This window comes from Idiotropiscis lumnitzeri, chromosome 2, assembly GCF_059441095.1.
Source record: "Idiotropiscis lumnitzeri isolate Australia: NSW breed Sydney's pygmy pipehorse chromosome 2, RoL_Ilum_1.0, whole genome shotgun sequence".
NCBI classification, from domain to species: Eukaryota; Metazoa; Chordata; class Actinopteri; order Syngnathiformes; family Syngnathidae; genus Idiotropiscis; species Idiotropiscis lumnitzeri.
Window position 1 is genome coordinate 1,425,192 of NC_142392.1, and position 15,934 is coordinate 1,441,125.

The window sequence follows — 15,934 nt, forward strand, 5'->3', positions numbered from 1 at the left end:
TGGGGGAGACCCGGGCTTTCTCCTTTTCCAGTAGATTCCTGTCTATCGGAGCAACTGAGAAAAACATCTGTGGCATGCAAGAGAGGAAGAGGAGAAGCAGGAGAAAGAGTGTCAATACAGAAAGAAACGAGGATGCAAATCGGATTCACACCAAATGTTTTGCATTTGTGACAACGCGACCTGGAAATGTCCCTTCTTAAAATGTTTTTTTTTCTTGACGTTTGAGGCTTTGTTTTGTGCTCTTTGGACGTGTTGGCGTATCCGCGTCAGGGTTCATTGTGAAGGCAAAAAAGTAAAAGAGTCGTCAATGAGCTCAGGACCAAAACGCCTTCCTATATACGGTACCCACTCCCCCCCCCCCCCTCTTCTTGTCCCAAACGTACACAATTCCTCTGCCAACGACCATCACCCCCCGCCCCCTCCTCTCTACGCCCCCCCCCCCTCCTCAACCCCCGCGCCGCGCGATCAAGCCGCTGGTTTTTGTGTACTATTGGTCCTCGGGCGTCAAAACAATCCAGTGGGGCTGCCTGACTTGTTTTAATTAGGCGGCACTCAAACGGCAAGTGTCTCTCCGACGTGACCAGGCAGAGGTGCGCCGCTCTCCACTTGTACTGTAAATACATCAGCGCTGACGTTCCGAACAGGCCACCTCAGATAGTTTCTTCTACTTTTGATGATTATTAGCGCGACTCTTTTTTTTTTTTTTTTGTCTCCCCCTCTCGGCTTCATTTTTGATGCTTTCGGGCATCTGCGCGTCGCCAAATGTTTCCCTAGCAGGGGGAGTGGATTTCTCTGGCACTCTGCTCTTAAAAGGTAAGGTCACAGCCTCTCTATCTTTCTGCGCTCATGTGTGATCTTGTGCAGGATGTGTCACAGCAAGCGGCGCTTTGTGGTCGCCGGAGCGCGGCTTGGCTAATTGTTTCCAGCAGGCACGGCTCCAGGATTTTTTTTTCTCTCTCTGGGCTAAATTGGCGGCTTGACCGACACAAATAAATGAGATTTTAGATTATCGAATAAAATGCCAGAGGGGCTTAACTGGGGCTACCCCGATTTTTTTGACGGGGGCTCCCCATCCCTGCTTCCGGAGCAGCCCTTCGCTCAATTCTTTTTTTCTTTTCATTCACACCACACACGCTAGTGAATAAAGACGAGACGTACCTCGGCGAGCGAACAAAAGCAGTTTGGGGGGCGTCCTGGGCTCCGGCCGGGTTTTGGAGAGGCGAGCTGCGCGCCGCTCCGCCTGCGGATGCGTGTGCGCACAATGGTGTCGGAGCCGCAGTGAGAGAGTGTGCGATTAGAGCGAGAGCGAGTCGGCTGGCGAAGGGGGAGAGCCGCAAACCGACCCCCATACACACACACGCGCGCGCACACACACTTTGGTTTTAGTTGCAATTAGAAAAAAGTACATTTCTTCATAAATCAGTTTTCAACTTGCACTCATACAATAAAAATTATTTCCGAGTGAGGCACGAGAAAGAAGCGAGCGTCATAAATTTCTATTTTACTCCCACACACACACGCTCGCACACGCACATCCTCTCAGTCACACACTTGCCCCCCAATCCGGCATCATGTCCGGATTGGGTTGGGGGGCCTGGTTGGTTGGTAATTGCCCCGGTGACAAGTGGAAATGATGGAATGATTGCCAGGAGATGTCTGCTGTGGTTCTGTTTTTATTTTTTTTGTAATGCTGATTTGCATGAATGGCATATTGGTGGTGAGGTGGCAAGAGAGAGAGAGAGAGAGAGAGCGAGCGAGCGGCGGAGTTGGGGCGGGGGCTGGTTTGTGGTGGGTGGGTGTACGTGGCAGCAGGGGGTGGGAAGGTGGGGGTGGGGGGCGGTTGTGCGGTTTGGAGCTGGCTTGTTTATGATGCCATCGTCCCCCCCCCCCCCGACCCCCCCATAAACACGGCTGGAGTGATGACACAGATAGTGTTGCCTCTCCACACGCGGTGACATCGCTCGACTTGCTTTTTGAGCCCTCGGCGGCGGCGGCGGAGGCGAGACCTCTGCTCTCCTCACTTTAAAGGTAAAAAAAAAAAGAAGAGAAGAGTCACGCGTCCATCCATCCGTCCGTCCGTCCGTCACTGCTGTCATCCGCCATCAACTTCTTTTTATTGCCGTCTTGACTGCTGGCTGTGTAACTTTGCACCGCTGCTTAATTAGTTCTGATGAATTGCTCCGTGTGTGCGCGTGTGGACTTTGTAATTGTGCTAATTTGTGCTGCTGAAGAGGTGGGAGTTTTTCCTGGTGGCAGTGGTGGGAGGGGGGTCACTTCCAGATGTGTTGCCTGCTACTTTTAATTGAAGGAGATGCCGCAAGACAATTAAAGGGCATCCACACACACGCACAGATGTGTGTTTTGCGGGGACCAGCCAAATAAGCAAACTCTTGAAGAGCAGATGTTTAGTCTGAAGAGGTCACAAGACTGATCACGGGCAAAGCGCTAATTATTGTTATCAAAGACAAGTGTTGGCTAATTTGTTGACTTAAATATTGATGAGGCCGAGCGCAGGCACGCGATTGGGCGACCGCGGGCACGCCATTAACATTTCATCGCGCTTTGTGCCGGAATGCGAACGGGGGCTCCTCTTCATAATTTAATACCCGAATGCATAATGAGCTATGTGATGAGTTCACACGGAGAATTGGCCAAAGACTATTTTGAAGGCAGATAATTTACATTGTTCTCCAGAGTCTCGCCTGTAATAGCTTCTGCAGCGCAATAAAATTAAATGCTACACATTTTCAGTCACCAATCCCCTTGGCGATATTCACTTTTCAGCCTCCTCATGCCTGCTTTCATTTGTTCAAAAATATATGTTGGCGAATTACTGAACGAGAGCACACGTTTACCTGCGTGTTTTATTTAGCGCGCGCCGGCCAATTAACGGCGTTGATTAGCCGAGCTGCCTTATTTGTTTTGAAAGTTGAGCCAATCACTTTGTTATGCTAATTGTGATGTAATTTAATTTGAGTTGCCGTAATGATGATGCCGCTATTATCCACATAAATGATGCAGTTAAGCAGCACGGGCCTCATTTGCATGTGCTTGTTGAAAAGGGGCTCGGGGGAGGGAGGGCGGTTGAGGGCTTTGTGGCTGAAAGGAGTCGGCTGCTCCCGTATCACTCCCGCTTTCCTTTTTCCACCTCTGCTCACTCTCGGGCGCTCGCTGGGTATTGACAGTCCCCCCCCAAAAAAAAAAGAAATTCTAAATTAAAAATGCCTCAGCGGCAACAATATTGTTATACTTCTTTCTCCAACTTTGAATCTGTTCAGTGGATTGTGTCGCTGCCTCTGTGCGTTTTATTTAGTTTCATTTTTGCTAAAAATCAATTGCTTAATCCCGACAGGAGCGGGCACCATGCGTCTCCCCTGAGTGCTTCTAAAGTCCCCAGCCGAGCATGAAAGAAGTGTGACTAAGCCACTGTTAAGTCCAGGAATGCCCATGTCCTATTTGGATGTGACTTTTCGCCTTAGAAACCCCCCCCCCCTGCCCAGCCCCCATTTTTATGCCCCTAATTGCTTACATAAATCTTATCTGCTATGAATGAGGAGTGTTGCAGCGTTGTCAAGCGCAATCTTCACCCTTATTTACCAATTCATTAAGATCTATCGATGCAGGACTGCTGAGGACGAATGACGACATCAATCAGAGGTGGCGACATAATGGCCCTAATCAAGCAGAAATAACGGGAAACGTCACAATGAGCTATGTCTCCAGTCGGCTGCGTCCCGTGCGTGCGTGCGTGCGTGCGTGCGTGCGTCCGGCCGATCTGTGAAGTCGCGGCGAGCCTTCGTCGTCTCCTCTGGCCACGGCGCCTGTCACCAGTTTTGCTCCGGCGTAAAAGTCCGTCTCGTCTTAACGCGGCTCCGTTTATTTTTTGTTTTTTTTTTAACATGAGTTGTGCAGCACCAGTGGAATACGTCCAAGCGTGCGGGACTTTTAAATGGAAGCAGTCGGCTCTCTCTGGTGCACCTCCTTTACTCTTGGTAAAGATGATTGGACCAGACAATGAGGCCCCCCCCCCCCTTCTCCAAACCCCCCTTTTTATAGGTCAATTAGCCCTGATTAGGTGGGCCGAGTTAATTAATGCAATTGGCAAATATGCAAATGAGAGCTGACTGATGGGCTTTCGTCACTTGTCTCGCTCGCCCCCACGACGGCGGTGGCGGGGCTGTCCGTAAATGATACGGGACGACCTCTTTCCCTCAGGAAACTCAAAGCATATTTTTAAAAATTCCATCGCTTTTTCCTTTCAGATTTTTTTTTTTTTTAAACCAGTAATTGGATATGAAGTGTTTGTATTCTACTCTCTATGTATTATAGAATTCATCTGCCTCATACTTTTAATTCTAAGGAGCCATTGTGTTCATTACAACTTCCCTATGCTTGTCTATTCTTCCTGCAAACACACACACACACACACACACACAGCGGCAGTCCATTCATCGACACCGTGGCAAAGAAAAGTCGTCCTTTTATCTTCTTCCGTCTCATCTCCTTATTGTAAATAGAAGAGAATTAAGTTGGGAACACTCTTGACTGAATGTCCGCTATCACGGCGCTACAATTTATTGCCGGCTCAAATGAAGAATTGAAACACGACGGCGGGTTTTGTCGACGTCGAGCTCATTGGACAGCCGATAACCACATTTGATTCCGTCGCTTTGAATAATGTTAATCCCGGCAAAAGTCCATTATTCATATTCATCTCTTTTCATTTGGCCCCATTTGTGATTTTGTAAATATGATTTCCTCACGCCTCCCTCTTCACACTTTTATTTTTTTTTTTAATTCCTCTATTTAAGAGCGGAAACCATCACCGTCCGCAGGTTTAGAAGAGGTCGTCATGAATGTTCTTTTCTGGTGACCTCGTCGTTTGGATGGCACGGCAGCCTGGTGTGTCTGACTTCCTCCGGCTGTCGGTTTGTCGCTTTTCCAAAGCCAGAAGGCGAGCCGACGTCAGTTCATCATGGAGGATTTGTTCAAGACATCAACTTTGTAGTTTTATTATTTTTTTTTTGCTCCTTTTGATTTGTAGATTTAATACATCATTGCAACTTTATTTCCCCCTCCGCTCATACGTGGCATTTTGATTTATTAGCCAATCTAAAGTATTGAATATAGACAGCCGCCTTTTGCCCTTGCCTACTTTATTTGCTCCGCGTGCTAACTTATGGCAATGATGAATTAATTTCACTCAAGCACACAATGTGTGATTATTTGAAACGGTAACCATATCTCCACTTGATGAGAGCGCTGTGAGGAGCCATCAGAGTGTGAAATGTAATTTCTATTATATTCCTTCTTTTTTTTTTTTTTTTTCTGAAGAGAAAAGAAATATCCCGTTTACCACCTGGAAGGAGAAGCGATAAGGGACAAACGTCCGGGTTCACATATTTACCGCTTTTCTTCCGTTTATGAAAACATATTTTTTTTTTTGCAAAAGATGCATATAAAATGAAGCTTCCAGATAGCGACGCCGTGACGATGAATTGCCCGGAGACGGTGAACTGAACCGGTGTCAGGCTTCTTGTGCATTAAGTGTGTGTGTGTGTGTGTGTGTGTGTGCAATTCAGCAGTCGACAGCAGACAGCTGTGCGTGGCTGCCGGATGGATGCTTGGTGTCATGGTGTGTGTTTACCGCACATGATCGAGCGGCAGACAGGCCAGGTAATGAGGCTACATTAAGAGCTTTTAGAGCTCGCAAACAAAGATGGAGGAGCGCTTCTTTCAGCTTTAACCACAAGCGGCGGATTGCGCTGTGTGTGTGTGTGTGTGTGTGTGTGTGTTGACGGAGCTCGGCACGTTCTCCAGGTGCTGACGGGTTCTCGACAGATTTTCCTACCGACCGCATCAAGTGTTACTCTTTGCTCAGGGCGGTATGGCGAGGGAGGGGACGCCCGGGAAAATAGTTTTTTAGTGTCTGTATCTCCAACTCATTTGGGTTCTGTTGGGCAAGTTCTGGTTCTGCACGTTCCCGTTTAGCGTCAAGCGACATGCTGGCAAGGGCGACCTTTCGGGACGCTTTTTGTCACGCCGCCATCTTGGGCTAAGTGTGCAGGATGATGTGTTCGCGCGCCCTCCTGGTGTGTGTGTGTGTGTGTGTGTGAGTGTGCGTGTTGTGTGCGTGTGTGTGTTCCAGCACCCCGCCAGTCTCCGGCGTCCAGCCCGCTCATCATTGCAGCTTGGCTGTGTTTCTAATTGACACTTTAATTGGCAGTTTTGAATGCGGCCTTTTAGATGGCTAATTAATTTATCTCGCCGCCGTCATTAAGGTTAAAGCGGCATCTGATCTCCGCGAATACACTTTGCATACATCTGCATGATCATTAAGCAGCACATTTTTGATTTTTTTTTTGGGGAGGGGGTCGGCTGTTTATTGTGTTCTTTTTTTTTTTTTTTTTTTTTTTTTTTTTTTTTTTTTTTTTTTTTTACGTCTCGCTAGCTCTCATTTCTTTGTCTCAGTTTTCCAGCAGTCCGAGAAGGGGGAAAAAAAAAAAAAGCAGCGATGCAGGCTCCATTAGAATGTTCATAAAATGGTAGTAAAGGCAATCAGACAGTCTTTCTCTGAATATTTTAAACATCGGCCATGTAAAATTTATGCCTAATTTGAATACTTATTAGCCGGCTGATCTCGGCTGCAGCCTTGAGTTTCTTAGTCCGAGATTCATCTCCAGATTGGATGTCACATTGTGCGAGTCTTGAATGCCCCCCCCCTCCCCCCATTGCGTCTTTCTTGCCTCCATCAGTGTTGAGCGGCGCCGTGTTAAACAGGGGCCTGTTTGTTCACAAGCGGGCCTCTTCCCTGTTTGCTTGTGTCCCAGGCAGCTGTCGCCCTGCTCTGTGTAACAGCTCAGTCCTGTTTGTTCTTTTCCGCCCGGATCCTGTTTATCCTGGCTGGGGACATCCTTTAAGACCTGTCCTCTATCAGCCTCTCGTCAAACACACACACACACACGAAAGGACATTTGCACAGCGCCATTAAAACAGAATTTACTAGGCCAGAGAAGATCATGACACGAGCATTGGCAGCGCTCATTCCTCCTTTGTTTGCTTTCATCGCCGGCTCAATCCTGATTATACTTTTATTTGGAACCAAAGAGAATTCAAACTTTAATTAATTCTAATCATGACTTGTTTAGGTGTGCATAATTGTGCAAATATTTCTTAGCGTTTACAGTGAGAGCCTTGAGTGATGTCCTCTCTGCCCCGCTGAAGGTAGCGAGCAGTAAAATGCAAAGGGGGGGGGGGGGGGATGATAAAACATTTATTACTAGAGAGAGAAAGAGAGAGAGAGGAGCTAATATGCATAATTTATGCTGTTTTAAGCACAATCATTAATGATAGTCGTGATAAATTCATTTCCCTTTCTTTCTCTCGTGGCCGCTTTTTGAAAGGACGCGAGATCTCGATACGTTCCAAATCTCATTGCGATTTGATGATTTTTTTTTTCTCAAAATGTGTTTACGCTTCTTGGTGGCGAGTCTAATTGTGAACATTTTCATTTTGTACAATTAGATGAGGAAAGATTTGGGCTAATATTTGGCGAACGTTGTGGACATGGTGTGATTTGGCCCCGCCTCCTCCTCCTCCCTTGCTCGGGCATGATGAGCTTTTGCGTCATTAACGCCACTTCACACCTTCTTGTGCCGCAAATAAAATACAAATAAATACAAAATAAATAAAATTCCCGCAGGGTCAAGTTGGCAACTATTTTTGGAGTGCCTGTCGTAAAGATGATCGCAAGAAATGATGTATGTTTTAATTGAGCCGGGCATGCCTTTGCCTTTATTTCCGCAAATGATTCTCTTTTATTTAGTGTGGCGATGGCAGCCTTAATGCAACGTCTTGAATCTTTAATTTATGCCTGGGCTTTAGTGGATATAAACCACATTTAGTTGCCCCCACTCCCTTGTCAAATAGGACCAGGACGTGCATCTCTTTGTACTCCTTCATTTACACAATGAATGCATAATTGCGCCTCCTCCCTCCTCCTCCTTCTTTAAATGCTTTAATTTGCAGAGGGGGGCTTGAGGATAATGGCTGCATTTAAAAATATATATAGGATGGACCGCCCCCCCCCCCCCCCAAAAAAAAAAAAAGCGAGAGGGGTGGATGGGTCGAATTGTCAGAAGAAGAGCCCTAACCGGTGCCTCTTAATCACTTCTAGGTTTTAAATGATGATGATGATGATGATGCAGGAGTCGGCCACAGAGACAATAAGCAACAGTTCAATGAGTCAAAATGGAATGAGCATCCTAAGCAGCAGCCAATTAGAGGCTGCTGGTAGAGATGGCAGATCAAGCGCCGGTGACACGAGCAGCAGCGACGTAAGCACAGTCGAGCTGCTGCATCTGCAACAACAGCAGGTAAGTTGTCTCACCCCCCCACACCCCCCACTGCTTTCTAACACCCCTTCAACCCTTCATCCTTCCCTCCCTCCCTCCCTACGCACCCCCCCCCCCCCCCCCGCTTTTCCATCATGCTCCTCTTCTCCGTAAGACACGCGCACATTCGACTACTTTTTTGGACTTGTTTAACACGCATTGTGTTGATCTGATGGCATTCTCAAGCTTTTTGTGTGATTTCATTTTTTGTTGTTATTTTTGTTTATGGTTCACTTTTGCCCGCTTTTGGAACGCGTCGCCTTGTGTGTGCGTGTGTGTGTGTGAGCACACGAAGACTTGCGCGTGTGTGTCATGGCTGCTCAGTGTCCACCAGAGGGCCTCCTGCCTCACAAACACACCAAGCAGCAGTGACACCTGAAACCAGTACAAACTAAGTCTATATATATATATAAATATATATATAAATATATTCCCCTGCAGTCTTTTATTAAAGCAGACTGATTATCTTTTGTGATTAATCTAAATAAGACATTTGCTGGTATTTAGGAAAGCAATTATCAATTTTTTTTTTAATTTCCCAGACATGTTACGATCAAGCCAGGAACTGAATAAAAAATTATTGATTCGATTTCCAAAAATAATCGTTATTTGCAATCATACTACAAGTAACCTGTAATTGGCATGTCGTGAAACTTGAACTTGCCTCACAAGCGGATATCAAACTTGTCGCCCTTTGCATTACTCAACAAGTAGCTCTCATTTTTAAAAATGTGATACGTCTTCATGAGTGTTTGTTTCATCATGAAGCAAATAAACAACAATCAGCGCTTCGGAGAGAAATGATTTTGCAATGCATTTTTATACATTTGTATCCGATTATTCGATTAAGCAATCGATAGAGTAATCAAAACTCACAAATCTTTGATTTAGGTGACACACACTCACACGCACTCACCTGTGCTCATTTGCTCCTAATTCTTTGCACCTCATTTTCCATGTTCAGAATTGTGCTTCATTGTCTCGGGCAGCGAGTTGAGAACGCGTGAATGAGTACGTGAATGCGTTTCGGGGTATTTTTGAAAGTCAGGCGCCAGCGGAGTAAAAGAGTCAAGTGCCTCTCATGTCTCTTCATGGTGAATGATGGCTTTGACAGTTTGCCAAAAGAGCAGCGGGAGATGCGGTTGCGGGCGGGTCGAGGGGCAACGCCGCGGGTTTTTTTTTTTTGTCGTCGTGTGTCCTCTTTTGGTTTGCTGCTCATTTTCATACCCGTTGTGTGTAAATACGTGTGCGTGTTTTTGGAAGCAGCTGAAGCCCCACAGTGGTGTATGTTTGCAGACTGGTGGGGGTCAGTCTAGCAAAATGAAGCATGTCCCGCAGCCCCTCCCACCCGTGACATCCCCTCAGCCCATCCTCCGTGCCTGCTACAGCACCCCAGCGGCCGCAAGTCGTCATTTATCACTCGTTGGGTACACACACACACACACACCCCATTGAGGTCAAGCAAACTTCTCGTAGCAAAGGACACAAATGGCTTTAAATGTCTAGTTAAGTCTCAGCGATGGACTAAGAGCTTGTTCCGGTGTGTGCTTGTGTGTGTGACAGTGAGAAGAAGAAGGAAAAAAAAAAAAAAAAAAGCGGGCCGGGCCTTCTTCCAAGTCAGTAAGAGACACATTGAAATGAGCAGTCCAGCTAACAGGTCTCTGGAGGCTTTTTAAAATCTTCACACACACACACACACACACACACACACACGTGCGCTCAGCACAAGAAGGTCCAGTGCTTCTCACAAAGATGGCGGCGTCCTCGCGCGTTGGCTTCTCGCATTCTTACACTGGAAGGAGTTTGCTTCACATGTGAGTGAATGACATGCCAGCGTTTAAGTGGTTGCCGGGAAGGAGAAGAGAGAAAAAACAAAACAAACAAAACTGGAAAAAAAAAAAAAAAACGTGAGCCCTGAGTCTGTTGGCTCTAGTCCCCCCCCCCCCCCCCTCGCCACATTTGCCATGACATTGAGTGGTCCGGTGGGCATAGGAAGCTGCAGTCTCTCATCACGCTGCTGGAGGGATGATTAATAATAAGCACTGATGAATTCCCCCCCCCCCCTTGTCCCTCCGGGTTGTGCCATTACCCAAATACCACCTGCAGCTATAATTAGAAAAGCAGCAACTTAAGGTCTCTCGCCTTAAATTGGACTTGTAGCCTTGTCCGACACTAAGTTGGAATGTTTAGAATTTAGATGCCCCCCCCCCACACACACACAAGAACAACGCATCCTCGAGAATAAACCGAATGATAGAAATTTATTATTTTTTTTGTTACTGAACACTTTGACTCGCCTTCACTATGACAACTTCAAGTCATCAATCAGATGACAACAATAATGCAAACAAATCTGTCGCTTTATTACAAGGTTATGCAAATATATGGACTGGACTTCTTAGACCCTGTATGAATAAAACTAAAAATAAATAAATAAATAATTAAAGCCGACCGACCAACCTAAACGAAGCAATGTCAGTTTGAATTTGATTAATTGTTCAGCTCGATTAAGATTTAAATTTTTTGGGAGTTAATATCATCCCGAGAGTGTCATTCAATCCTGAAAATTGATGTGAAATTTTCAATCCGATCCTCGGATTGGATCTCAGATGGTGAGCGTAGTCTGTACTAATCTGGTCATTTTTGGAGATCATATAAAAAAAAAAAAAAAAAAAAAATAGGCACCCTTGTTATCTATGGATCGGAATAATAAGCACCGTGTCCGCAATCGAATTTACCGCCACTAATTTCTGCCGGGGGTTTCACCACCCCCGCCACCCCCCCTCCAAAAGGTTGCCTAAATGGAGCTAATTTGATTTCAGATCTGCGATTGGATTCCTACTTTATCTGATTGCAATTTGCCTGCCGGCCGCGGAAATGTATCGGCGCAAATGATGAATGTTGCTCGCCACTAATTGCCGCGCGTCGCCATCACTCGGGAAAAATAAATAAATAAAAAAATGCAATAATGTAATCGCGTACTCGGATCGATTCATCATTGACGGCGTACGTTGTCATAATGCGACGCTGCATGAATATGCGAGCATTGATCTTTGAATTGGGAGCTCGAGATGAAGAGGCTGTTAGTTGATTATGTTGCTAATCAGGATTGATGAGTTCATTCTGGATCGGTGAGCATCAGCCCCCCCCTCCCCACTTTTGGGAATGTTCTGCACTTATTGATCAAGGCTCAATGTGGGCCCTGCCCGTTATTGTAGTGACTTATTCGAAGCAAAGACCGACGTAGCAGCTGGTCGCACACAAACGCGACTTGTTTACAATTCACCCGCTTGACAATCGAGTGCCGCTTTCCGATTTTAACGACTGGCGGAACGCGTTCCATCGCAGTGACGCAGTGGTCCGAGTTGGCGCTGACAGCAATTAACCTGCCTTCCAAGCAGTTTAGCTGGCGGGAAATGGTCAGGATGAGCAATTTTGACAGCAGGTGACGGCTAATTTTTTTTGGGGGGGGGCAAATTCAAATGTAACCAGCGTGTGCCACTCAACATTCATCTTTTGGACGAGATACTTTGTGTCGGGTAAAAAATGCTGACATGCATTGTTTAACTATTGTCACCTCTCACAAATAAGCCCAAGCTTCTTTCGCTTTCTGCCCTTCACCTGCCTTTCTTTCTCTTTCTCGTTTTAACACGCACACACACACAAGATGCAAATCTGTGCTTTGCCCTTGAGCATAATTTAAAGGCCTAATCACCCAGACTGTCCCCTTTGGATGCAAAAGGAAAGGAAAGGCATTTGGGGGGTGGGGGGTGTTCTGGCGTCTCATTTGCACCCTTCCACAAAGAAGCTCATTAGGTTTATCTTTAAGGCCTGAGATTGCCTCACTCCAATGTGTAAATAAGACGCCAAGCGGCCCTGGCGTTTGCCGCATCAATCAGCTCTCAGGACAGAAGAGAGAAATATGTTCCATTTCATAAACACGCGCTTGAAAAGGAAGCGGCATACGTCTTTGTAAAATGATTGCCCCCGCTCAGTGAAAAGACACTTTCCGTGTGCGACTTCTTTACAATGGGAGCCATCCTTCTTTCTCTTCCAAGGCGAGCTATCGGCAGACTGTCCCCGCAGGATAGTACATGCAGGCCGCTGACATATACGCCTGTAGTCTCGCCCCCCCCCCCCCCATTCTCTGCGATGACACTAAAGATATACAATGTGAATGACAGCAGGACGACTGTTTGCGCGGCCTTCCCCAGACAAAACACACGATTATTCTATTATCTGGACAGATGCCGCCGCTTCGTACTCCTGTAGCGCCGTCTCCTCTTTTTTTTTTTTTTATTCTCCGAGCCGGCCTGTCCATCTCTGTTTAAGGCACATTACACGTGGCCTGCTGAAATTTACAGTGGCGCTCTCCCAGTAAGTCCATTTCGCGGCGGCGTCTCTGGAGAGCGCGGCGAAATGTCAGGCGCTGAGGCTTGAAAGGGAGACGAGGGCAAAAGGGGAGAGAGAGGGAGGATAGCGGCATTAAAAGCAAGCGAGAGAGAGTGAAATCTGCTGGAAATAAACACTTCTGTGCGATTTATGCTCAAGCCGTCAGCGGCGGCTGCGAAGGCGACCGACGGCAGGTTGGTGCGGTGGATAGCACGGCAATCGATTGGCAGGAAACTCCGTTAATTGGTGACTCGATTGGCGTTTTTGTTTTTTAAATAAATGAGAATTTTCCTTACTCATATTCAAACTCAATATTGATGGACCCGAATCAATCGATTTTTTTATTTTTTATTTTTTTAAACTCCGAACGGACCCGAACGAACCTGCAAAACAAAAGCAGCAATTGACTCCCGTCCGGATACATTGGACTTCCAGTCACGAGCCCGCGTCCACTGCCGAGTTGGTTTTGTACGCAGAACCCGGGCCATCGTTTTCTCGGAAATGCTTTGCAACACGACCCGAGACGGGCCAAAAATGCTTTTGTCCCGTAGGTCCATTCGCTCGTTTTCAACGGCCATTGAAGTGTCGACTTCCTGACAATAAACTCCTCCTTTCTTTGGCCATTCTCGTTTCCAAATGAACTCGGCCAAGGTTAAGCACCTGCGTGTAAATAAAAGGCGGCGTTCGTCTGCCGCCAACATGCACGCCGGGCGGGATCAATGGTCACTTCACAACTCATTTCCTTTTACGCCTCCCTAACTGCCCCGCTTTAGCGCTGGCAAATAAATGGCCGCCGGATCTATAAGTCGGCTCACACAATGCGAGCTGCGAAGGCGACCGAGGTGCTCGTCCGAGCTCAATACCCTCGGCAGTCGTTTATTTGCCGGGGCGCTGAATGGAGCGGCATCTTTTGTGGCGTGGCGATCGAAAAAAAGGCATTCTGTCATTGTTTGTTGCCACTCCCCTCTTGTCGGCTTCAACCCGGCACCGGCGGCAGGATGGAGTGTTACGGCCGCACGCAAACACAAGCCGGATATATTTGGACGTGAAGTGGAGAAAACACACACGATGCGTCGCTGCTTGCTTTTCGATTTCTCTTCCTCAACCGCCCCCCCCCCTCGCCCCCCCTCACCCCCTCCCCAGCCCGAGTGGCTTACAGTCATTTGATAGGCCACGGCACCACTATCCATTTAACAGAGCTTAAAAAATCCTACATATGCATATGGCGGGGTGTCTTAAGCTGACAAGCAAAAGACAGGATTTGCTCGAAGGCAGCTTTGGAGTGTTGTGAATTTAACAAGCATGTCTCGTATTACAGTTCCTCTCCGCTTTAGCCATGAATAGTAACAAATCAGTCTCCGAAACGCTTGCCCGACGGTTTGTTGTGTGTACCGTCCCCCCCCCCCCCGCCTCTCTTCTGCCGCTCCTCCACCCAAATATGAAAATGACTTCAAATCTGGCTCAGAAGGCGACTTGCAAGGAGCGGGAGCATCGCTAATGACATCGCCGTCCTCGTTATCTAATGCGCCCAGGATCTCCACGAACACTTTCCAGGTAGCAAGGGTTTTTTTTTTTTTTTTTTCTGGTTTACTTGTGAACACTTTCTGCTCCTCAGATTACCTTCATCCCTGACCCATTTCTTGAATAGATAAAGAGCTCGCTGCCATCTCCCAAGATGTTTGCACTTGTAATACGACCAGGCTGCTCCGTGTGTGTGTGTGTGTGTGTGTGCGTGTACATATGGAAGAGAGCAGGCCGAGGCTCCTCTTCACAGCCTCTCATCCAAATGCAGTAAATAAGCGCCACGCCGCGCCGCGAGGAATTCAAGGCTACGAAAGCCACCGACGGTCTGACGTGCTACTTTGGCTCTCCACACTGAAGGAAGCGTCCGATTTTGGAATGTCCAACATGTTCATCCATATGTCGGCTCTATTTACCAAAATGTACCTTTTGTTGCGAAAGATCGATCCCAGTCTTGCTTCAGCAAATGCTGAAACGGTTGCCTGATAACGGTACGCCATTCCTCATCAAGCCTCGACCGCCGCTTATTTCTCCACGTAGGATGACTCAATTGATCAGCAATAGCGCGGCGAGGCTTGCTTGTTCCGCCCTGAGAAAAAGTGTGTCTCCGCACAAAGGCGCTTTGTGGGGACTTGGCCCCGCACTTGAAGCTTGACTAAGCTGATTCCGCGTGTGTGCTGGCGAATCCGTACTCGGCATGTGCATTGTTGTCAGACGTTGACACCATAAATATACATTCGCTCCGTGGAGCTTTGCCGTGCGATGCGATTGTTTTAGCCATATTGTTCGCCTCTCGAATCAGGAAAGCTATGATAAGCCGTATTTATAGGAAAAGCCTTTCGGAATTTCGATGTCCTACCGCAGGGTTGGGGTTGTTTCCGACGAAAAATGATTACCAGTCATCGGAGTAAATTTTTCATGCCACTTTCAACCGCCGCTTTTCCTTCTGAATGGAATTGTTCTGCCTTTGCATGGGGTGCTATGATGGAGCCATCATGCTTTTGGCGCATTCATCAAAGCTCAAGAAGTGGGGGGAATGAAAAAGAAAAATGTGAAAGCAAGCCTGTTCCTTGCACCGTGCGCGACCGAGTGCGACATTTTCTTGTTAGGAGAAATTACAGCCACTAACTTGAGCTCCTTCAGCATGAAATTGAAAAAGAAGCATTTGGTGCAAATTTCCATTCTTGATTCAATGAAAGATGTAGATTAGGCCTTTGGAAAAGGGCGGCCGATGGCGACGGAACAAGAGAAGTGGGACGCTGCTCACTGTTGCTTGTTGGCGCCGGCGTGATAGCGCCCACTTTGGGGAAAGGCTCCGTTTGGGACTCCGTCAGCCTGGCGCTCGAGTTTGATGTATTCCCGCACCTTTGCGTTCTTCCATTGTTCATCACGGTGCCTCGAAAGAAAAAGTCGATCCACTCCTCGTCACACTCCGTACCCACGGCGGCCGATGATGGATCGACGTCGGGCGTCAGAGTGGAAGGCAGATAAGTGTATCTTCCGCAGCGCTTAAAGGTCAAACGCACGCCGTTGTAATTGGAATATCTGCGAGACGACCAGACGGGTAGGAATACTGAAGATTGGGCAAAGATTAGAAATGAGATGAGCGAGCGGGAGAAAGAATGGAA

At 47.2% G+C, this 15,934-nt stretch overlaps 1 protein-coding gene across 7 annotated transcripts in view; it reads left to right on the top strand.

The window, feature by feature from the left end:
* The window catches only part of foxp2 (forkhead box P2), a 95,437-nt gene that overhangs the window by 43,781 nt on the left and 35,722 nt on the right, over positions 1-15,934 (top strand). For 4 of the 7 annotated variants that reach the window (XM_088285802.1, XM_088285794.1, XM_088285831.1 and 1 more), the window contains exon 4: positions 8,177-8,375. The exons of 1 other annotated variant lie outside the window; for it this stretch is intronic. In XM_088285802.1, coding sequence (XP_088141928.1) covers positions 8,184-8,375 — 192 coding nt within the window. In that variant the 5' untranslated portion in view covers positions 8,177-8,183. Of the gene's footprint in view, positions 1-1,910; positions 2,029-8,176; positions 8,376-15,934 lie in introns of those variants that run through there. 2 more of the 7 variants (XM_088285813.1, XM_088285848.1) reach the window with 2 other exon arrangements.